Source organism: Panthera uncia, chromosome E1 (assembly GCF_023721935.1).
Source record: "Panthera uncia isolate 11264 chromosome E1, Puncia_PCG_1.0, whole genome shotgun sequence".
Classification (NCBI taxonomy): domain Eukaryota; kingdom Metazoa; phylum Chordata; class Mammalia; order Carnivora; family Felidae; genus Panthera; species Panthera uncia.
The window spans coordinates 54,135,172-54,159,082 of NC_064814.1; the positions used below are offsets into that span (position 1 = coordinate 54,135,172).

The 23,911-nt window shown below is 42.8% G+C and overlaps 1 protein-coding gene and 1 long non-coding RNA gene across 2 annotated transcripts in view; one reads left to right on the forward strand and one right to left on the reverse strand.

Annotated features, from left to right (window-relative positions):
- LOC125926988 (myosin-8) overlaps positions 1-22,112 on the forward strand; it is a 28,141-nt gene extending 6,029 nt beyond the window's left edge. Inside the window, exons 8-38 of the mRNA XM_049636943.1 lie at positions 420-518; positions 610-713; positions 920-1,058; positions 2,228-2,346; positions 2,437-2,586; positions 2,703-2,873; positions 3,759-4,068; positions 4,179-4,246; positions 6,075-6,162; positions 6,246-6,363; positions 6,743-6,866; positions 6,962-7,098; positions 8,756-9,011; positions 11,137-11,379; positions 11,473-11,649; positions 11,730-11,875; positions 11,959-12,049; positions 12,139-12,528; positions 13,182-13,308; positions 13,885-14,003; positions 14,131-14,327; positions 15,426-15,609; positions 15,694-15,859; positions 15,957-16,081; positions 17,403-17,711; positions 18,447-18,650; positions 19,710-19,835; positions 19,923-20,093; positions 20,276-20,380; positions 20,950-21,045; positions 21,945-22,112. Of these exons, the coding sequence (XP_049492900.1) occupies positions 420-518; positions 610-713; positions 920-1,058; positions 2,228-2,346; positions 2,437-2,586; positions 2,703-2,873; positions 3,759-4,068; positions 4,179-4,246; positions 6,075-6,162; positions 6,246-6,363; positions 6,743-6,866; positions 6,962-7,098; positions 8,756-9,011; positions 11,137-11,379; positions 11,473-11,649; positions 11,730-11,875; positions 11,959-12,049; positions 12,139-12,528; positions 13,182-13,308; positions 13,885-14,003; positions 14,131-14,327; positions 15,426-15,609; positions 15,694-15,859; positions 15,957-16,081; positions 17,403-17,711; positions 18,447-18,650; positions 19,710-19,835; positions 19,923-20,093; positions 20,276-20,380; positions 20,950-21,045; positions 21,945-22,094 (5,009 nt within the window). The 3' untranslated portion in view covers positions 22,095-22,112. The remainder of the gene's footprint in view (positions 1-419; positions 519-609; positions 714-919; positions 1,059-2,227; positions 2,347-2,436; positions 2,587-2,702; positions 2,874-3,758; positions 4,069-4,178; positions 4,247-6,074; positions 6,163-6,245; positions 6,364-6,742; positions 6,867-6,961; positions 7,099-8,755; positions 9,012-11,136; positions 11,380-11,472; positions 11,650-11,729; positions 11,876-11,958; positions 12,050-12,138; positions 12,529-13,181; positions 13,309-13,884; positions 14,004-14,130; positions 14,328-15,425; positions 15,610-15,693; positions 15,860-15,956; positions 16,082-17,402; positions 17,712-18,446; positions 18,651-19,709; positions 19,836-19,922; positions 20,094-20,275; positions 20,381-20,949; positions 21,046-21,944) is intronic.
- LOC125926989 (uncharacterized) overlaps positions 1-23,911 on the reverse strand; it is a 78,895-nt gene that overhangs the window by 47,873 nt on the left and 7,111 nt on the right. Inside the window, exon 2 of the long non-coding RNA XR_007459209.1 lies at positions 6,890-6,991. This is a non-coding gene — a long non-coding RNA (uncharacterized LOC125926989). The remainder of the gene's footprint in view (positions 1-6,889; positions 6,992-23,911) is intronic.

The following is a 23,911-nucleotide window of genomic DNA, read 5'->3' on the forward strand; positions in this document are numbered from 1 at the left end:
CACTAGGACTACTTACAGGTTCCTATGAGTTACCTATAGGTTTACAACGCTTCTCTGTGACTTGCTCTTGATCTGAGCTTTGGTAGGTGTTTCTAAGGAGCCACTCACCACAAAGTCTCCCTGAGAAAGGAGGGGAATATTACAGATCAATTATAATACAGAAGTCATGGGTCTCCCATATTAAAAGTTTACTTTTACTAGAGCAGACATGCTTCAGTGTCTGCTCTTAAATGGTGAGAAACTTGGGCAGTTGCCATATGTATTTGGAATTCTTATATGTAACACCAAAAGGATTGACCATCAGGTAGAAATCTCAATGGAGCCAAATACAATGTTCCCAATTTTAGTAAAGACACCAAGGTTCATTTAATATTTCAGCAGCATTGATTTTTTTTCTAAATATCTACTTCTATTTCCAGATCTTCTAGAAAAGTCTAGAGTTACTTTCCAGCTGAAGGCAGAAAGAAGCTACCATATTTTTTATCAGATCACTTCCAATAAGAAACCAGATCTGATTGGTAAGAAATAACTTAAATTCACAGATGAACATTAGTATTTTTATTAACAACTTCTAGTGTAAAATGTATACCCTGACTTCTGTGTACCCAGAAATGCTCCTGATCACCACCAACCCTTATGACTATGCCTTCGTCAGTCAAGGGGAGATCACAGTCCCCAGCATTGATGACCAAGAGGAGCTGATGGCCACAGATGTAAGTCACTCACACACACTCACACTCATACTCATTCATTCACACACACACACACACACACACACACACACACACACACACACTGTAAAAAAATGCATTATGTGTGTGAACAGCCCACTATAGGTGTGGTTACCTTAGGACACAGTATAAATTCTCCAAAATAAGTTAGTTTCTTCTGCCCTCACCTCTGTCCTTTCTCCTGCCAGAGTGCCATTGACATCCTGGGCTTTACTCCTGAAGAGAAAGTTTCCATCTACAAGCTCACAGGGGCCGTGATGCATTATGGGAACATGAAGTTCAAGCAAAAGCAGCGTGAGGAGCAGGCCGAGCCAGATGGCACGGAAGGTACCAGATGAATCTCCTTCTGGGCCTGAATTAAAGAATATGGTGGGGGGGGGAGGGGGGCTATTCTAAACTCACAACTTCATCACAACTGGACTTCTGACGGGCACATATGTATTTACACACACGGCATGCTTTCCTCGCCCCCATTCCTTCCTCATGTCTCTGTATCGCCATCATTTCTAAGCAGCCCAAACAAGTGAAAATGAACCCTTATAGGCACTTATCAAGAGATATCTGAGAGCACAACCTGGGGCCAGATCATGAGAGAATGAGACGGCGCAGTGCTTCTGCTCTGCCTTGGCAATGGTGGCTTATCAGCCTATTTCAGCACTAGCTGGGTAAACTGGTGGCTGGCTATACGGGATCTGCCCAAACATGGGGCTGGGGCTGAAGGATGTCCCTAGACATCTGTATGCATGTGTGTGCTGTCTGCATATAAACCCATACACAGTCTAGGCAGTAAGATTAATATAAAAAAACTGAGAAAGAAAAAAATCATATATTCCACGTGTGGAACATACAGGACCTACCAAGGAAGCTGAAGTTATTTGTCCCCTGAAGCCTTTCCTGACCACTTCAGCTTGACATATTTTCTCCCTCCTCCTAAACTTTTCAGCAGTTACTCTGCACCTGACATATGGCATTTACATTATAGTCACTGACACAATTTTAGAAAGAGACCCTGTAGGGGTCACATGGTGAAATTTAATACCCTCATATTCAGAGAGTGAAACTGAACAAGTGGATTTAAGTTGGGAGGAGCAAAACTGAAATGAGGATCCAAACAGTCACACTTTTATCCCTCTCTAACGGTAAATATTAAGATGGATTTATCTTCTCCTTCCAACTACACCTGATGTGTCTGCCTTAAGGGCAGAGACAACGGCTTTTGCCTTACATAAAGTGTCACAATAAACACTGGACATATGTTCACTGTTGATGAATTTCTCAAAAGCTACTTGCAATAAATCACCAAAGTCCAGTATAGCCGACTATTTATTAGCGAGTACATGCTCTCAGGTACAGAAAGCCTCATCTGACCCTCTACATAATTACTTAAAGCTTTTTTTTTTATAAAGAGTAAAGAAAATTAATTAGATGAAAATAGAAAATTAGCTTAAAGAGGATATCTGCTATTAAACAACATTTCTTGAATTGTGTCTCTGCAGTTGCTGACAAGGCAGCCTACCTCCAGAGTCTGAACTCTGCTGACCTGCTCAAAGCCCTCTGCTACCCCAGGGTCAAGGTCGGCAACGAGTATGTCACCAAAGGCCAGACTGTGCAGCAGGTAAGTGAACGGCCTCAATGAATCACACACATCCCCAGCCTTCTCAACACGTCTTTGGTAACGGCAACAATCGTTACTCTGTCCACGAAGGTATACAACGCAGTGGGCGCCCTGGCCAAGGCCGTCTACGAGAAGATGTTCCTGTGGATGGTCACCCGCATCAACCAGCAGCTGGACACCAAGCAGCCCAGACAGTACTTCATCGGGGTCCTGGACATCGCCGGCTTTGAGATCTTTGATGTGAGTTGTTGGAGTAAGCGGCCCTGTTAAGGCCCCTCCGCTTCGTGTCTGCTCTGCCGAATTCCCCCTGGGTTTCCCAAACTCACTTGAGCTCTTTGGTGTTTGCAACGCCCTAGTTCAACAGCCTGGAGCAGCTGTGCATCAACTTCACCAACGAGAAGCTGCAACAGTTCTTCAACCACCACATGTTCGTGCTGGAGCAGGAGGAGTACAAGAAGGAGGGCATCGAGTGGACGTTCATCGACTTTGGGATGGACCTGGCTGCCTGCATTGAGCTCATCGAGAAGGTTCGCTTGACTTGTTAAGAAAGGCTGACTGCAAGGACAACCCTCCCAAGTGTCTGAAGCAATTCTAGAAAGTATCACTGTGATCTAAATAGATGGATATCAGAATTCCTCTTTAGAACGAACTCCCTCTTTTCAACTTTTACATGAGAAGGATCAGTGTTTAGTTTTGCCGTGTCCTGAACGGTTTGGTTCTAACAGCAACGCAACCCGGTTTTTAAGCAGCTCTGAGAACTCAACTGAGGTGATGTGCTCTGCTACCAGAAGTACCTCATTAGTCCTCAATCTATCCCTGCTACGATCCCAGGTGTCAGCAGCAAAAATAAGTCTTTTTTCTAGATAAAAATTAGTACACATGTAACCCAGCTAAGGCCTGTATGAAAGGTAATCTGTTCACAGGTCAAGAAGTCCAATTACTTATGCTTTTCCATAATCTATCTTTAAGGAGATTAAATACAGAAAATGTCTTAAATAAGGTTTGGGTTATTTTTACTATTAATTACTGCACCTAAAGGAAACATCACTCTAAGTCAGTAAGTCCTTTTCGTAGCAAAATAAAACAATGACAGCAGATTAATTCACTCAATAGGCAAAAAGTGTAATGATACAGAAGATTTTAACAAACTGCCCAGACATGCTCTGCTGACATTTGGAGTCTGAATTCAGCTATTCTTTTAACTGAAAATGTTGCTTTGGATTGAATATGGCAAGGAATGGTGGAAACATCATTCTAGTGATAACAAAAGGACTTCTTTGTGAGCTATGACCCTATTTTATTTTACATATTTTTTAATTGGCAGTTCTAATAATTTAATCAAATAAAGTCACCATGTCTGTATCTTTTGAGAGAAGGCAGGTTGACACTAATATCCACCTTTCTGAATCCAGCCACTGGGCATCTTCTCCATCCTGGAGGAGGAGTGCATGTTCCCCAAGGCCACGGACACCTCCTTCAAGAACAAGCTGTATGACCAGCACCTGGGCAAGTCCGCCAACTTCCAAAAGCCCAAGGTGGTCAAGGGCAGGGCCGAGGCCCACTTCTCGCTGATCCACTACGCCGGCACCGTGGACTACAACATTGCCGGCTGGCTGGACAAGAACAAGGACCCCCTGAATGACACCGTGGTTGGGCTGTACCAAAAGTCCGCAATGAAGACTCTGGCCAGTCTCTTTTCCACATATGCCAGTGCTGAAGCAGGTACTTTCTGTGCCTTCCATCTATATTAAACCTATTCCCCCAGAATGTCCATACAACATTCCAGCCTCTAGGATTCTACTTTAATTGATGGGTTTTTCTTTCTACCTCAGACAGTGGTACAAAGAAAGGTGCTAAGAAGAAGGGCTCCTCTTTCCAGACTGTGTCAGCCCTCTTCAGGGTAAAGTACAAAGTCCATCCCAAAATCCTATTTTCTTTTTTTTAATGGTTTTTTTTTTTTTGAGAGAAAGAGAGAAAGAAAGAGAGAGAGAGGGAGAGCAAGTGGAGGAGGGGCAGAGAGAGAGGGAGACACAGAATCCAAATCCAAAGCAGGCGCCAGACTCTGAGCTGTCAGCACAGAGCTCAATGTGGGGCTTGAACTCACCAACTGTGAAATCATGACCTGAGCTGAAGTCGGACCTTAACTGACTGAGCCACCCAGGTGCTCCTCAAAATCCTATTAAGTTTCTATGAATTATCATAATTACAGGGTTTGAAATAAATTAGAACAGAATAGAATGTTCTAATATTCTCTTATCATGGTAGAACCAAAGCAAAACCACTCTTACAGGGTCAGATGCTTTACCCATTATCCCTCATTATGATCATCTGATGTATTGAGGAATGCCAAAACATCCTTAGAAGCTTACTTATTACATAATCAGGCTGATTTCTAAAGAAGCATAGCTGAACTTCAAGGCTGTCCCTAGGGAAGCCGTATCTTTATTCTACTAATGTTGCCCTTTGAGATGCTCCCGAGTTCCTGTTTGAGAAGGAACCAGAGATACACTCTTTAGGACATCCCTCCACCAAAACACATCTTCATCCTCCGAGGTGGATTGAATTTTTTGTAATGGCTGGAAATCATCTAAAGCCAAGCCTAGTGATATATGGATGATTAAGCTTAGAAAATATATCTTGAGATTAAAATAACAACAATTTTACTACAAATAATGTGATTTTGTTAGGTAGCTTAAAAACTGTCGCCTCCAAAGGGACGTGTGTGAAATGTCTGGATTAATGGCTGCTTTGTCAGAATCTGTATGGCTAAGTCTCATTCCTCTTAAAACTAAAATGAGGATATAATCCATGACTGAAACAGTAAAACCAGCCTGTCCTTTTTCTATCAAATTGCATTATCTCATGGAGGCTCTTGCTTCATCAACTCATCCTTGTATGTATCTTCAAGATTAGAAGCTCACAGTAATTATTTTATTTCTGAATAGTTAAATGAGACATGAAAGACAAAGAAAAAGCCACTCTGCCTTCTCAGAGTATACCTAAGAAATATTTACATATGAGTTTCCTATAGTTGAGTAAAACATCATCATCGGTCATAAAGTTATTCAACTTCTGGAATAAGTCCTTCCAGATGCTTCAGACTGTGGATCATTCTTCCTATGCACCCGAAATCCACCTAAACAAGGTTATATAGTCTCAGGATTTTAGACTCTTCAAAAAAACGACAAAACAATACAAAACAAGAAGTCACAGGTCCCAGGGAATAATAAACTTGAGGAAGGAATGGCTAACCTAGGTTACCACTGTAAACTACTACTGTGAAAATTACCAGCACTGAGACAGACGGAAGAGGCCTTAGAGGTAATCTCAACTCTTCAGATTAATGCCCAGAGAGCCGAAAGGGATTTTACAGAAGTCAAGCAGCTCATTAGCTGGCAGAACGAGACCACAGTCTTTTGTCTTCTGATTCCCAGTTGAGAACAATTCCTATGCATCAAGGCTACTGGATTTGCAGCTTGTTTATAAGGCAGACCCTAGATGTTATAAATGAATACCTTTACAGAGCTGCATTCTTCCCAGCACTTTGACCTGGTGGTTATTTGGCAGGCTAGAGCTCTTGAGACGTTTAAAATACAGAGCAATCGAAGCCTCATAGGCTAATACCTAACAGTTAAGAGAGTGTCTAGGTTTAGTCCAAACAATTACCAAAAAAAGCACTCTGAAATAAAACTTCCTCATCAAGAACTTCCTTCTGTCTGGTTTTCTAGGAAAATTTAAATAAACTGATGACCAATCTGAGGAGCACACACCCTCATTTTGTACGGTGTATCATTCCCAATGAAACCAAAACTCCTGGTAAGATATAAGAGCATGAAATAATCAAACAGGCACAAGTTTGAAAATGGACTACCCAAAACTAAGTACTCTTCTATTTGTAGGGGCCATGGAGCATGAACTTGTCCTGCACCAGCTGAGGTGTAACGGAGTGCTGGAAGGCATCCGCATCTGCAGGAAGGGATTCCCCAGCAGAATCTTATATGGGGATTTTAAACAAAGGCCTGTCTCTCTTTGTTTGTATTTCACTGCATGCTGCAGACCATTCTGTCACCTTAACTGTTGTCCTCTGTGTCTCATGTATCCTGTGTCTCATGTACCCTACTCAGTGAATACTGTAAAATTAAGAAGTCAAATAATATAGTCCTGTGGTAGCAGGGCAGGAGAACAGTTCAAAGGGGTGGTATTTCTTACAAACAGGAAGGAGGCATGCATTAGGCAAAAGAAAAATCACATTGTTTTACTGTTGGAACTTAAAACGACATGTGGATTTTCTACTTTTACTTTTTATCTGATTTTTGTTAATGCTTCTTTTTGGTGTCTCAGTTTCCACATATAATCACACCTCCCTAATAATTCTTTTCTTTGTTTCACTGAACAGATACAAAGTTTTAAACGCAAGTGCTATTCCAGAAGGACAGTTCATCGACAGCAAGAAGGCTTCTGAGAAACTTCTCGCCTCTATTGATATTGATCACACCCAATATAAATTTGGGCATACCAAGGTATAGCTGTTATCTATGCATACCTGACCCATTCCCTTCACCATTTCTGCATCTTCTGTACTATAGAGATGACATGGGATTCACTTTTCCTCCAGGTGTTCTTCAAAGCTGGCCTTCTGGGTCTTCTGGAAGAAATGAGAGACGAAAAGTTGGCCCAGATTATAACAAGAACTCAAGCTGTCTGCAGGGGATTCCTAATGAGGGTAGAATATCAGAAGATGTTGCAAAGGAGGTAAAAGTTGTGCAGATTATCAGAACTGTAAGATCCCTTGGGGACTATTACTCAGTGTTCTTTCTTCATTAACTTTCATTTTGTGGCTGATACGTGCTTCTCACACAGTTCAGAACTCACTCCTACAACACATCAGCCTTTGCTTAACCCCTCACATTTGGGACTCCTTCCAATTTCTCCTTTTCCATCCACCTCACATAGACCTGCCAGAATACTCGGCAATAAGCACCATTTTCATCAGGCCGTATCTCAGTCTGTGCCTCCCATTTCACGTCAAATCCAAGTTTCCCTGCGTGGCCATCAAGGCTGTCTCTATTCCCCACTACATCCGTCATCCCCAGCCACACAGCCTTTTCCAGCCAGGCTAGACAATTCACTTGTCTGTTTTCATGTTTGCCCCAGCCTTTTCCCCTCATCCTAATTTCCCTACTTACCAATTCAGAACATGCACTTCTTTCTCCAATAAACCTCGTCCAGCTTGCTCTACCCAGCACTACTGTGCTCCCTACGACCCCCCCCCCCCCACCACACACACATTTTGCTCATCTGTGCTTATTTGGATTTGCACTGTAAGTGTTCCCAAGCCTTTCCCATGTGTCTACATTATGGCTTCTGCATGGTATTTGCCTTCTCAGAGTCATGGTTCTTGTAATTTGCACCTATACAGAAACAGAATTTACATTTTAATAATAAAGAGGCCTACACATTGCTACAAGGTAGTCAAACCTTGTTTTGTCTATTGCTACAGTCTGCAGAAGGGGTGTCTTTTATTACTATTTAAAATTTTATTTAAGTAAAACAAATTTGAGTGCTCAATGCATACTAAATCCCCTGCAGAAATTAACAATTTAGACAACTAAGAATGAGAGGCATTTAAAAGAATTTGAGAAACATCAGTACATTGTCTGAAGAAGCTAACAAAAGTTGATGAGTGGATAATTCAGTGGTAAACAAAATAAGAGGAAAGGCTTCAAGAAAGACAGGCTACATCAGAAGTTCACACAGCGGGGAAACACAGAAAGCACCCTATGCCATCTTACAGCTCACATCTGTGTGCCAGCAGCTAAGCGGCACACTCAGCTTACAACTGCCACGCCCACTCCCAAATCACTAAGACTGTATATCCAAATTATCTTAAATTGGTATGTGTTGCTCATACCTGCAAAGTATTCCCACTTTAAGGTCAGCTCCTTTGCTAGCGTGGTCAGGTCTTAAAAACACAGAATTAGGGGTGCCTGGGTGGCTCAGTTGGTTAAGCGTCCAACTTCCCTCAAGTCATGATCTCACAGTTTGTGAGTTCGAGCCCCACGTCGGGCTCTGTGCTGACAGCTCAGAGCCTGCAGCCTGCTTCGGATTCTGTGTCTCCCTATCTCTCTGCTCCTCCCCTGCTCACACTCTGTCTCTCATGCTCTCAAAAATAAACATTAAAAAATTGCTTTTAAAAAGAACACAGGATTATTTGGTATGAGCAGTATACATTAGCAAAGTGGTTAGACGGGGAACCAGCAGGAGTGTGTGTGTGTATATAAAGCCTGCGTATAAATCATCTCTACATACGGGATCATTACGAGGGGTATTTGTGTGGAAAATACAAAATAACAACAGTGACGCTGCCTCTGACGGATCAATCTACACTGATATTTTCACGTCATTTCAGAGAAGCCCTCTTCTGCATCCAGTACAACGTCCGCGCCTTCATGAACGTCAAGCACTGGCCCTGGATGAAACTCTTCTTCAAGATCAAGCCCCTTCTCAAGAGCGCGGAGACCGAGAAGGAGATGGCCACCATGAAGGAGGAGTTTCAGAAAACCAAAGACGAACTCGCCAAGTCAGAGGCGAAGAGGAAGGAACTGGAGGAAAAGATGGTCACTCTCTTGAAAGAGAAAAATGACCTGCAGCTTCAGGTTCAATCCGTGAGTACTGTGTATTTGGGATACACCACGTTATGGAAGCGTTTCTGGAAGGCATAGATATTTTGGATTTACAAATAGCTTCATCTTTTTTTTTTTTAATGTTTTTATTTATTTTTGAGAGAGAGAGACAGAGACGGAGTGTGAGAAGGCGAGGGACAGAGAAAGGGAGACAGAGAATCTGAAGCAGGCCCCAGAATCTGAGCTGTCAGCACAGAGCCCACGAGCCATGAGATCATGACCTGAGCTGAAGTCAGACGCTTAACCTACTGAGCCACCCAGGCGCCCCACAAATAACCTCATCTTGAAACAGAAAATCTCAAGTTACTTTTTTTAGCATTTCGCTTACCTTTCAATAGTCCTGTGAGGAAGACACAGCACAATGACTTCCAAATTACAAATGGAAAAGGGAAGACTAAAGCACGTGTTCAATAACATCACAATTTTAACAGCCACAAAGGAAGCAGTTTAAAGCGAAAACTCAGTCAATATTTTACCCACTTGCCCTGCAGGCTTCATCCCAGCCTCACAAGGATCATCCTATTTTCCGAACGCAGTGTAGGATATTGTATTGAAATGAAAGAAAAATCATTACTCTTATTTCTCTCCATCCCTACTGAGATTTAGTTCAATAAACCTGTTTGCAGTTACCTGAACTGAGTAACCGTAGTCTAAAATAGAGCCAAGTACCCTCTGCGATTCTTCCTTCGATAGAGACCCCGAGTCTTTAGACTTCCGTTTATTATCTCAGGGAAGAGTTGTAATCAGGGTGGGGGACAGTTCTGGGCTCTGACCAAATGTAACTTCCCATTTCCTTGGACCTAAAGCCCACCAATGTCATGAAGAAACCTAAAATCGTTAAGCTATTTTCAGCTTTTCTTTCTGATAACTTCGCTTACATGAAGGTTACCTTTTCCCAAAAGCACAAGATCAAAAGCCTCTCCATCTTAACCTCTCTTCACAGTTATTATCATCAGTGAATAAATATTTATCGAGTGCATCACCATTAAAAATAACAGCAAAGGAACGCTGGGAAGTCCCCATTATCATCCACTTAGGTGTTTAAACTAAAAAACGTAAGATATGAACAAAACCAGCACTGAGTGAGAAGTTAAAGAAATTCCCTGGGCTAGAGTAATCTAATAAGGCTGAGCTGATTTTTGAGACCCTTAGTCACTCATAAAAAAATGTGTGGAGCTATATAGTGCCTCAAAATTGCATGTTCTTGTATATTCTAAAATTCACATTGAGACTAATAGGTGTTCCGTACAATGGAAATGAAAATTGTGGACAATAGGGGCGCCTGGGTGGCGCAGTCGGTTAAGCGTCCGACTTCAGCCAGGTCACGATCTCGCGGTCTGTGGGTTCGAGCCCCGCGTCGGGCTCTGGACTGACGGCTCAGAGCCTGGAGCCTGTTTCCGATTCTGTGTCTCCCTCTCTCTCTGCCCCTCCCCCGTTCATGCTCTGTCTCTCTCTGTCCCAAAAATAAATAAAAAACGTTGAAAAAAAAAATTTAACGAAAATTGTGGACAATTACAGCACTGTTAGGGACTATCAGGAAGGTTGGGAGTGTGTGACAAATGGTGCATGGAAAGGTATTCATAGGCATAAAACTGTTTAAGTTCTTTTTCTTTTCCTTTCTAAATCCAGTCCAGCAACTAGCTGTTTGAGGTGAGCAGAGAATAATCAAAACCAAATTTAACCAATCTAAGTCACAATCTTTGAATATTATAGCTAAAGTGTTCCTAGTGGTCATTTATTCCCACTCCCTCAACTCCCTATGAGAAAAGTGAGAACAATAGAACTAAAGCAATTTGCCTGAGTTCATCCATACGGAGGCAATACTGAGACAAGAGCTCAGGCTTCCATTGGCCTATCACTCTTCTAGACACTACTGTGTAGTCAATGCTTCAATACAATCATTTTTCAGGTTAATTTGCTTCTAAATCTATAGTCTCACTTTTAATTAGCTGCATCTCTCTAAGCCATGTAATAATGTTCAATTAAGTTTAATTTACATTCATACTGAAAGAGTCACCAGAATTCAACAAACACTACTACTTTGTGCAAAGAACAAGTTCAAAATCAGTAACAAGTTTTCTAAATATCTTAATGAATCCCTCTACAGGAAGCTGATGCCTTGGCTGATGCAGAGGAAAGGTGTGAGCAACTCATTAAGAACAAAATCCAGCTGGAGGCCAAGATCAAGGAGGTGACTGAGAGAGCTGAGGATGAGGAGGAGATCAACGCCGAGCTGACGGCCAAGAAGAGGAAACTGGAGGACGAGTGTTCAGAGCTCAAGAAAGACATCGATGACCTTGAGCTGACCCTGGCCAAGGTTGAAAAGGAGAAGCATGCCACAGAGAACAAGGTACGAATCACACTCTGTTCTGCCATATCGAGGTTCCACCAGCCTAGTAAACCTGCTTTAGAGCAGATACCATTTCTTCTTTAATTTTTCAAGGTGAAAAACCTCACGGAAGAGATGGCAGGCCTGGACGAAACCATCGCTAAGCTGACCAAGGAGAGGAAGGCCCTCCAGGAGGCCCACCAGCAGACCCTGGATGACCTACAGGCAGAAGAGGACAAGGTCAACACGCTGAGCAAAGCTAAAACCAAGCTCGAGCAGCAAGTAGATGACGTAAGTGTGGTTCTGATATCCATGTGAAGGATATTTTTAAATACACTTTCAATGTTTAACATACTTTCCTTTCTCATTAGCTTGAAGGGTCATTAGAGCAAGAAAAGAAACTCCGCATGGATCTAGAAAGAGCAAAGAGGAAACTGGAGGGAGACCTAAAATTAGCCCAAGAATCCACAATGGATGTAGAAAATGAGAAACAGCAACTTGATGAGAGACTCAAAAAGTAGGAACTCCAGAAAAACATCCTGTGTGGTATCATCTTTCAATTCCTAGGAGTACTAATATGTCTCATTCTTTTGTCTGAAGGAAAGAATTTGAAATCAGTAATTTGCTAAGTAAAATTGAAGATGAGCAGGCAGTAGAAATTCAACTACAAAAGAAAATCAAAGAGCTGCAGGTGAATCATCTAGCCTCCATTTGTTTCTGTACCCCCAAAACCCCTGAGATTGAGAAGAGTTTATGTTAACGTTGGTGTGTCACCCTCAGGCCCGCATCGAGGAGCTGGAGGAGGAAATCGAGGCAGAGAGGGCCTCCCGGGCCAAAGCAGAGAAGCAGCGCTCAGACCTCTCCCGGGAACTGGAGGAGATCAGCGAGCGGCTGGAAGAAGCCGGCGGGGCCACTTCCGCCCAGATCGAGATGAACAAGAAGCGGGAGGCCGAGTTCCAGAAGATGCGCAGGGACCTGGAGGAGGCCACCCTGCAGCACGAAGCCACGGCGGCCACCCTGAGGAAGAAGCACGCGGACAGCGTGGCCGAGCTGGGGGAGCAGATAGACAACCTACAGAGGGTCAAGCAGAAGCTGGAGAAGGAGAAGAGCGAGTTGAAGATGGAGATCGACGACCTGGCCAGTAACATGGAAACCATCTCCAAGGCCAAGGTACCAAATACCACCTACAAATGATGGTAATTAATAACCTGTAACAACACTCATTGTTCTGTCATTAAACATTGTTTGCTGGCAGCTTACAACACTAATATTTCCTAACATTCTAATATATTCCCTTCTACTTCATTTTTGTCAGTACTTAGTTATGACCCCTTAAGACTATTGCAAAATCCACATTAAGCAAGCATCAGTATCAGTGGGATAAATGAACAGGCTCCAACGATGACCACTTCAAGGACATTTCCACACTCATCATATTTGAATCCTAGCCTGTCCCATAAAGTTGGTGCCATAACTTTCTACTCACACTTGACTTGAATTTATTCACTCTAAAAATATTTTAAGAATCAAGTTTTAGGGGCACCTGGGTGGCTCAGTCGGTTAAGCATCTGACTTTGGCTCAGGTCAAGATCTCACAGTTCATGAGTTCAAGACCTATGTCAGGCCCTGTGCTGACAGCTCAGAGCCTGGATCCTGCTTTGGAGTCTGTGTCTCCCTCTATCTATGGCCTTCCCCTGTCCACGCTCTGTCTCTCTCTCTCTCAAAATAATAAACATTAAAAAAACCTTTGTTTGAAGAATCTTTTTTTTTTTTTTTTTTTACTGCATTCAATGTCTCACCTTTCACTGACACATGTCCTATAGGGGAACCTGGAAAAGATGTGCCGCACTCTAGAAGACCAGGTGAGTGAACTTAAGACCAAGGAAGAGGAGCAGCAGCGGCTGATCAATGACCTGACGGCTCAGAGAGCGCGTCTGCAGACAGAAGCAGGTGGGGGACTTTTCCTGAGCCCTGAAACTACGTACTAAATAAAAGTGATCCCAGAGGTGGGGCGCCTGGGTGGCTCAGTCAGTTAAGCGTCCGACACTTGATTTCGACTCAGGTCATGATCTCCTGGTTCATGAGTTCCAGCACCGTGTCAGGCTCTATGCTGGCAGTGTAGAGCTTTCTTGGGATTCTTTCTCTCCCTCTCTCTCTCTCTGGCCCTCCCCTGCTAGCACTCTCTCTCTCTCAAAATAAATAAACATTAAAAAAAATTTTTTTTAAGTGATTCCAGGGGTTCTGAATAAACAGCATTACTCTCTCCCATTTTAGAGGGGAATAAACGAACTGTTGGAATCTGCTGAGCAGGTCAGAAAGAATACAAAGGAAGAATGAGCAGAGTAGTTTGTTATACTCCTGTGGCATTTCTGCTGCTTAACTCCAGTTCTAACCAGTGCTATACTCATAGTTAGAAGCAGATAAAGTATATATTTGATACACGTATATAAATATATACAGATACATAAGAAAGCTTGAGCTTATTTTTATGCCATTAACAAATTCATCTACTTTTCTTGTTCTTAGGTGAATATTCCCGACAATTAGATGAGAAAGAGGCTTTGGTCTCTCAGCTTTCAAGGAACAAACAAGCATCTACACAACAGATTGAGGAGCTGAAACATCAGCTGGAGGAAGAAACAAAAGTGAGTTTTACCAAAGGTCTTCTCAGCTAAGCAAATCTAAACACGTCAAGTTAGGTTCTCCTCTGGGTATGTGAACTATGTAGCACTGAATAAACGATTTTAAGTCACTGAAATGGTACTTCCACAGGCCAAGAACGCGCTGGCCCACGCCCTGCAGTCCTCCCGCCACGACTGTGACCTGCTGCGGGAACAGTACGAGGAGGAGCAGGAGGGCAAGGCCGAGCTGCAGAGGGCACTGTCCAAGGCCAACAGCGAGGTGGCCCAGTGGAGGACCAAATACGAGACAGACGCCATCCAGCGCACAGAGGAGCTGGAGGAGGCCAAGTATGTGCTGTGAACGCTGGGGGAAGAAAACGACATGGTTTCCTAGCTGCACAACTCAACAACTCCCAGCAACACTATGATGATGTTGATGATGATAACATGAGGGTAACAGCAGATGTGAAATTTACTGACTGCACACTATGTGTCAAGTACTATACATATGTCAGCTCATTTAGTATCCATGGCAACATCATGTTTTATCCCTATTTTACAGACAAGGAAACTGAGGCTACGAGAGGTGAACCAACTAACCCAAGAGCACACAATTAATAAATGGTACAGCTAGGATTAGAACCAGATATTCTGATTCCAGAGCCCACCTTTTTAAGTATTGTAATAAGAAGACATAGCTGGAGGCCACCAAATTGTACATAATGTCCACAGTTAGTCTAAATAAAATAAAGCTTTAGTCTGTGTACAGACCAAAGGGGACCTTCAAATAGATCTTCTTGGACTTCAGGGCTAAAGGCTTTTCTGTACCTTAAGTATGTAGAGCTGGCAACACTATGGGGAATGAAGCAAGAATGTAGGCAATTCAGAAGGAAAAATTAAACCTGCCTTTGCTTAAACAGCATGAATTATTCTGATTTATCCACCAATTTCTTTCTCTGGTGAGAATTCCAAATATGTATTAGAAGAAACTAGCTATTTTTCTCTGGGGATAAAGTACATAAAATGAAACGGAAAGGCTGAGAAAGCAAATGAATATGCTCAGTACATTTCTGCCCGGTAAAACACCTAGTTAGCCTGAAATCCTTTTTGGAAAGAGATGAGATATATAAATCAATCAACAAAATTGTCCTGGATAATCATTTTCTGCAACCATACTCAATCAGAAGTCCTTAAAGTCCTGAATCACTTACACAGTAAGACCCATATAATAGAGTGCTAACAGCAGCCTCTAAGAACTGAATTCCGTTGTTCACCATTTTGGACCTTTTCATACAGCAACAATCTAGAAAGCAGTTCTGGCTGCCACAGTTCGGATGACCATACGTAATGCACCATTACAGAAGCAGGACTGAGAAGGGGACCAAGGAAGTGATCGCCTGCTCCTGTTCTTGACCGCTCTCCTTAATTGCTTGGCTAACTTTTCAGGAAGAAGCTGGCCCAACGTCTGCAGGACGCCGAGGAGCACGTAGAAGCGGTGAACGCCAAATGTGCCTCCCTGGAGAAGACAAAGCAGCGGCTCCAGAACGAAGTGGAAGACCTCATGCTTGACGTGGAGAGAACAAACGCGGCCTGCGCGGCCCTGGACAAGAAGCAGAGGAACTTCGACAAGGTGGCCCAGCCTGCTGAAACTTCATCAGAGTTTTACTTGGCCTCCCTGTCTCCTTGCAGAGGCTGACAATTTGCTGCTTTTCAGGTCCTGGCAGAGTGGAAACAGAAGTATGAGGAGACTCAGGCTGAACTTGAGGCCTCCCAGAAGGAGTCCCGCTCTCTCGGCACTGAGCTGTTCAAGGTCAAGAATGCCTACGAGGAATCCCTGGATCACCTGGAAACCCTGAGGCGAGAGAACAAGAACTTGCAGCGTGAGTGCTCTTGAACTTCTGTACTTCCGACAGCCGTGGTAAGACCCTTCCATGCCACACCAGTCTGACCACCTCTCCCTGGTCTATTCACCCACAGAGGAGATTTCTGACCTCACGGAGCAGATTGCTGAGGGAGGGAAGCAAATCCATGAACTGGAGAAGATAAAGAAGCAAGTGGAACAAGAGAAATGCGATATTCAGGCTGCCTTAGAGGAAGCAGAGGTACATATTATGATGTTTAGGGCGGGGGGGGGGGGGAATCAAAGACATGGGTGAATACACCCAAGGCAGGCAGTGGATCCATTATTATGCACACAATCTTTATGAAGGACAATTTGGCAATAGTTAGAAAAAGCTTAAAAATGTAATACTATGGGGGCGCCTAGGTGGCTCAGCTGGTTGAGCGTCCGACTTTGGCTTAGGTAATGACCTTGCGGTTTGTGAGTTCGAGCCCCGCATCAGGCTCTGTGCTGACAGTTCAGAGCCTGGAGCCTGCTTCAGATTCTGTGTCTCCCTCTCTCTCTGCCCCTTCCCCGTTCATGCTCTGTCTCTCTCTGTCTCTCAAAAATGAATAAACGTTAAAAAAAAATTTTTTTAATGTAATACTATGACCCATCAATTCTATATCTGAGACTCTATCTCAAGAAAATTATCTTAAAAACACAAAAATGTGCAATCCAAGAACAAAGATGAAGCAACCAAGGAACATCCATATGATGTAATTCTATGCAACCCTAAACATAATTAACATGGGGAAATATTTATGGTAGACAATTTTTAAAGCAACACACATCTGAATATACACTATAATGTCATCATGCAGAAATATATAGAAGTAGGAAAAAAGACTAGAAAAAATGTACCACAATAAGATGGTTATGTCTGGGTGGGGGGCACAATAGGAGGTTTTTCTTTGTTTTATATATTGCCCCATTTTCTGCAGTGAACATGTACTTTGCAATCAGAAAAACAAATGTTTTTAAACTGAGAATTTCTACAACAAGAATTCATATAGCACACATAAACATTTTAATGTTTAATGTTTATGACTGAGAGGCGCCTGGGTGGCTCTGTCAGTTGAGCATCCGAGTCTGGATTTCGGCTCAGGTCATGATCCCAGAGCCATGTGATCGAATCCTATGTCAAGCTCCATGCTGAGCATGGAGCCTGCTTAAGATCCTCTCTCTCTCCCTCAGCCCCTCTCCCCCACATGCTCTCTCTCTCTCTCTCTCTCTGAATAAGATAACACATGGAGAGTTTATGTTTATTCCATGAGTTTAATCATATAGGTTTTGTTATTACTCCTATGAATATTATTTATATACCGCTTTACACTTTACAAAGCACCTTTATTACAGAGCTACGCTATATAATCTATGGCTGAATAAACAAAAAAAATGATGTACTTAGCAGGCTCCTGGAACTGCTGTATTATACTTTGTCAACTCAGACAACTGACATTAATAAGAGTTTGGCTCACAAGGAAATATACTCCAAATATTCAAGTTACTTTCCATTATTAATTGATCACTGTTTTGTTAAGGCATCTCTTGAACACGAAGAGGGAAAGATCCTACGCATTCAGTTGGAGTTGAACCAAGTCAAGTCTGAAGTCGACAGGAAAATCACTGAAAAGGATGAGGAGATCGATCAACTAAAGAGAAACCACATCAGAGTTGTGGAGTTGATGCAGAGCACCTTGGATGCTGAGATCAGGAGCAGGAACGATGCTCTGAGAGTCAAGAAGAAGATGGAGGGAGATCTCAATGAAATGGAAATCCAGCTGAACCACGCCAACCGCCAGGCTGCAGAGGCCCTGAGGAACTACAGGAACACCCAGGCCATCCTGAAGGTAAATGGGTCCACATTAACAGCTAAGTCAGGGAAGTTATCTGTCTTCCATTCGGCAAAACATCTTTGTGCTAAACAATCCAGTTTTTTCTTTTAACAATTTATGTAGCTCACAGTATGCTGGTAAAACCAAATATAAATTAAATATTATATGTACATATACAGAGATTATATTTTTACAGGAACATTATGTAAAAGAACAAACAGAAGCCCAGAGATAAGCTTTGATATGAGAGAAAATGCAAGACTTTGGTACCAATAAGCCTGAGGTTGAAGCTTTTTGTTACTTACTGGCTGCCTGACTTTAGACAAATTATTTAACCTCTCAGAACGTCTGCTGCTTCTTCTACAATATAAGAATGAAAATACTCATATCTCATAGAGTTCCTCTGAGAATCAAACGAGATAACAGATGTCAAGTACTGGGTAGAACATATGGAAAATGCTCTGTAAATGATAGACATTAGTTACTCGCACATGAAAAAATAACCAGTCAATGGCATAAATAGAATGAGAATCTGTCTCCTGATAATTCTCTCTCACCTAAGCCGGTGACATCACCATTTGCACGCTCAAATGACAGAACTGTCATCTCCTGCTCCTGGCAATTCATCTCCTGGAATGTTCTTCCAATTCATCTCCTGGAATGTTCATGTCCTCTTCAGAGTGCCTAAGGTTTTGTTTTTGTTTTTGTTTTTGTTTTGTTGTATTTTTTTTGTTTTGTTCTACTTAACAGGACACCCAGCTGCACCTGGACGACGCGCTCCGGGGCCAGGAGGACCTGAAGGAGCAGCTGGCCATGGTGGAGCGCAGGGCCAACCTGCTGCAGGCTGAGATCGAGGAGCTGCGGGCGACCCTGGAGCAGACGGAGAGGAGCAGGAAAATCGCAGAACAGGAGCTCCTGGACGCCAGTGAGCGCGTCCAGCTCCTCCACACCCAGGTAAGGCCTGCAGAGCAAACAGATGCTGGTGTATTGTTAGGTGATGGATAAGAATTAAAGTATGGAAACACTCCATTACTGTAAATATGTGTGTATGTATATTAAAAAAAAAAAAGGGATGCAGGATGTGCTCTAAAATGTTAACTGCAAGTTATCTTGGAATGAAGGGACTGTAGGTGACTTTTTGGTGTGTGTTCCTGTCTTCTTTTTTTAGGTTTTCTACCAAAAAAGGGAGAGAGTTTTTATAAAAGCAAAATTGACTCTTTAGACTATTTTGAAAACCGTGATGCAGAATAAACTTGAATAAAGATATCTGCTAACTCCCAAATCCAAAAATGTTCTATGTAGTGTTTCTCATCAGGAGTACTTCTGCACTTAACATTATTGTGTTTACTGGCCTTGTGTCTTGCAAGACATTGCTGACTTGCCTGGACATCAAATGCAGTAGCACCTTGTAGTGATTTTGACAAGCAAAATTGTCAAAATTGACAAGCAGGCCAAGAAGGCCATCACTGATGTGAGCAGAAGGCAACACGGTGGTGCTCAAGCAAAATTATCTACCCCCAAATGTTCCCATATGCCTGTTGAGGCAGTACTGATTCCCTCCAAGAACCACTGGGTTAAAATTTTAATAAAATGTTTTCATAAAACTAATTGAGTATTCCCCCAGGGAGCAAACCATGAAAGTTAACAGAGATCCTAACTGAAAAGCTCCCAATGCCAGGCACTCACAAAAAGAATCTATTATTTTCTAATATTTCCAACCTTTTAAGGATAGAATACTAGTAATGTCTGTTCGAAATATAATTGAAAGATAATTATAGGAATTCTTAAATCTCAAAAGTCCTTATGCATAAATTAGAAAGCTACTGGGACAGTAGTGGGGGAGGGGAGTGTTCCAACCTTTCAAATGATTAATACTTTCCACTGAACAAATATTTAAAGTTTAGTAAACTGTTGCCATCAGGTCCCCTGCACAAGCCAACAAGGAAAACATATGTAAAATCCCATGATGGCAGACAGCAAGTCTTGTAAACTTCCATTGACTATTTTTAACAGAACACCAGCCTGATCAACACCAAGAAGAAGCTGGAGACAGACATCTCCCAGATCCAGGGAGAGATGGAAGACATTGTCCAGGAAGCCCGCAACGCAGAAGAGAAGGCCAAGAAGGCCATCACGGATGTGAGCAGAGGGCAACACGGTGGTGCTCGAACTTGAATCCCGATGCGCCAGCCCAGCTCTCAACCGGTTTTGTTTCACTGCTAACAGGCGGCCATGATGGCCGAGGAGCTGAAGAAGGAGCAGGACACCAGCGCCCACCTGGAGCGGATGAAGAAGAACCTGGAGCAGACGGTGAAGGACCTTCAGCACCGTCTGGACGAGGCTGAGCAGCTGGCCCTGAAGGGCGGGAAGAAGCAGATCCAGAAACTGGAGGCCAGGGTGGGTCTCTCACTCTCTCTGAATATGCGAAGGGGAAAGGGCACGCCGTCTACCCTTTCTCCCTACATAGTGATACCCATCTTTGTCGTCACCCTGAGGACATCCACCCAGTATCTTCAGCAGGTCCTGAGCTAATTAATATCCTTCAAGATTGGCTGTATTCATATCTTTCTTGGTTGTAGGTACGTGAACTTGAAGGAGAGGTTGAAAATGAGCAGAAACGTAATGCAGAGGCTGTTAAAGGTTTGCGGAAACACGAGAGAAGAGTAAAGGAACTTACCTACCAGGTAAGGGGAATAACTTTCTAGAATATCCAGACTTCCTGCTCAAAGGAAAACTGACAACTGGCAACTATTAAAGTGGTATTCACAAATAGATACACATTAACCTGATATATAAATTAAGGGGTAAATGCTACAACTGCTTATCACAGACCCTTTCCTAAGCCGGGAAAATCATGGAGGCCTTTAGAAAATGGCATACAAGAGAAAAGAACACAGGTTTTAAAGCCAGATAAACTGGGTATTCACCCTAATTTGGCCTCACTTAATTTTTTAACTTGGGTAGGTTACTTAACACTCTAAACTTTAGTTTCATTACCTATAAAACAGAGTAACAGCATCTACTCTCCAGAGTAGGGAGGTAAAGATTAAAGAACATGTGTCTAATTCCCTAATACAGTGCCTGCACAGAGTGGACACTTAACAAGAATGGCTACTGTTAACAGTATGGAAGCCTCAACATGGACCAAGTTTACCCCAGGCCCACCTGCCATCATACCAAAGTGATTTACTTTACCACCTGTAGTAGGCTCATTTCATTGTGCTGAGTGCAGATTGTTTTTTCAAACTCCCAGACCGAAGAAGACCGCAAGAATGTTCTCAGGCTGCAGGACCTGGTAGATAAACTACAGGCAAAGGTGAAATCGTACAAGAGACAAGCTGAGGAGGCTGTGAGTATCCTTAAGCCCTTGAGGGAAGAAGAAAACTTATTCTGAGGTAGAAAATGAATAAGACTTCAAAAGAAGAGGTTTTTATCATTAAGCAATTTGTAAGGGTTGGGGGAGGGGGAAGAAAGTTCCAAATAACCCACCTTACTTGATAGCTGCAAAAAATATACCATCACAACTCTGTTCCATGATAAATACTCCTCTTCCTCTAGAAATGCACAAAACTAAGTGTTCTCAAGAGCCAAACATAAATCTTGTACCCCAACCGACTTGTTCATGCACTACCACTATCATCAGGGCCCACCTCTCCACTGCACCGTGACAAATAAAGGCAAGCGGGAAGACCCTCCAGCTTCACTTTTCCTGGTTGTTCCCCATTCTTCTAGACACAGTGCAGTAGGTAGGAAGCGGGCAGGAAGTTAGGAGGGGGAGGAAGGAAGGAAGAGGCTCAAATGGTAATAAGTAAAACCAATAGATGCATGCTTCTTCCCAGACCCACTTTTTCCCTTTCTCTGTATACCAGAGTCAAAATAAATGGCCAAATTTGTTAAGTGAGGTTGTCCCAAAGTTAAAATTTGACCTTGCATTTACTTACTACACCGTCAGGGTACGTGGCTCTCCTCCTCCCTTCTACCCAACTCATGCATCACAAACAGACTTCACATACACCTGGGTTTGCCATACCAAGGTTGTCCCTTCCACTCCAAATGTATTTCTTTCATTCTTTAGAGTGAAAAGAAAAATGTAATTGAAGTTACAAGTTCTGTCCAGATTTTAAGTCAGACGTGGCTTAAAACAGACCATAAGAAGGAAATATCTGGGTTGAGCAGATAATCTGGTTTGGTGACAAGTGCAATGAGAACCACAAAGTCTCATTCTCACAAGTTTCTCTTTCTTCTCAGGAGGAACAATCCAATGTCAACCTCTCCAAATTCCGCAAGCTCCAGCACGAGCTGGAGGAGGCCGAGGAACGCGCTGACATTGCCGAGTCCCAGGTCAACAAGCTGCGGGCAAAGAGCCGGGAGGTCCACACGAAAATCAGTGCGGAGTGAACACAGCTGCCTGATCCTGCCAAGGGGCTGAAGAAATGCACAAAATGTGCTATTCTGGGCCACTTGGCTATGATGTTTATTTTTCTTTTAATGTTGAGTAAATAAAAACTCTAGTAAACTTATAAATTAAACCATACTGTCATTATTTTTCATTTGCAAAATTATTTACTCTCAAATACAGTTCTCACCTAGCTATTTTTTTAATATGATATATGGCTTTGCAGAGCATTCAATTTTTTATACCTCCATCAGCACTCACCTGCACCCCACCCCCACAAGTATCTTTTGCGGGACTTGGTTTTATTAAGACTCTCTAGATTGTTACAAACTACTAAGGAAAATACTCCCCAGGGCTGCCTCTACAGACAGGATCCATTCACTGACCTACTGCACAAGTAGTTACTGAGCATCTACTCTGTGCCAGGCACTGTTCTTTCCTGTGTAGGTACAACAGTGAGCAAAGAGAGTTCCTGCCCTCTGGGAACTTACATTCTACAAGGATAAAAAGGCAACCAACAAATAAGAAGGCATGTAACATGTCAGACAATAAGTACTAGTGGGAAATAAAGAAGTAGAGGGAGGCACTACTTTGTAGAGAATAGGCTTCTCTACAAAATTAGACACCGGAGGGGCTCCTGGGTGGCTTAGTTGGTTAAGCCTCCGACTTTGGCTCAGGTCATGATCTCAGAGTTCGTGAGTTCGAGCCCTGCATTGGGCTCTGTGCTGACAGTGAGGAGCCTGCTTGGGATTCTCTGTCTCCCTCTCTCTGTCCCTTGTGCATGCTGCTCTCTCTCTCTCCTCTCTCTTTCTGTCAAAATAAATAAACTTTAAAAAAAAAAAAAAAAGACATTTGGGAAGAGACCTGCAGGAACCAAGGTAGTAAGCCAAGCTGAGTATGTGAGGTCAGAGTATTTCCAGGCAGAGGGAAAAACAGAAAAGGCACAGGCCCTGTGGCAGGGGCAGGTTAGCATGTCACAGGGGCTGGAGGAAAATGAGCAAAATAAAGAGTTATGACATAAGAGAGGAACCAGGGGCCAGATCATGTAGGGCCTGAGGGCCTGAGAACTTGTGTCTTTATTCAGAGTGAGATGTCAAAGCTTTGGAGGATTTAAGTAGAGAAGACATATTAACCGACATTTTTAAGAAATAACTCTGGCTGCTGCATTGAGAAATAGACTGAAGAATGCAAAGGCAGAAGCTGGGAGACTAGTGAGGGGCCTACAGTAAAATAAAAGATAACAAATGACCATGGCTTAGACTGGAGAAACAGCATTGGGAAAATATTAGGGTGGGGGATTCTGGATGTATTACGAAGGTGACGCACAAGGATTTTCTGACCAACTGGATGAGTGAGTCAGAGAGAAAGCGAGGAAGAAAAAAAAACTAAGAAGAGAAAACAGGGACAAAGGATACAAGAAAAAGGTGGTACAGTGTAAACAGCAGGAGTCTGGTCGTCAGAAAGAGGGAAGGCAGCAGAGCAAAACTGGTGATCAGGACCATGATCTATTTTATGTCCTCCTGTCCCTCCTGCAGCATCTACTTGCCCCCAGCTCCCAACCCTGTCATCTTCAAACCTTTACAGCATAAACTGTACAGCCTATGATCTCAAATATGTCTCAAATTACTAAAAAAGTTTAAAATTAAAAAAAAATCCAAATAAATTTTCTTCAAGAAAATTTTGGATCAAGGAGAAACCCAACACTACAATCACAAAAACTTCCAGAAGTAAACATAACAGTAAAGCTTTGTGATCCTGGCTTAGGCAAACAATTCTTAGTTACAACACCAAAAGTACAAGCCATGAAAAAAAAAGTGTA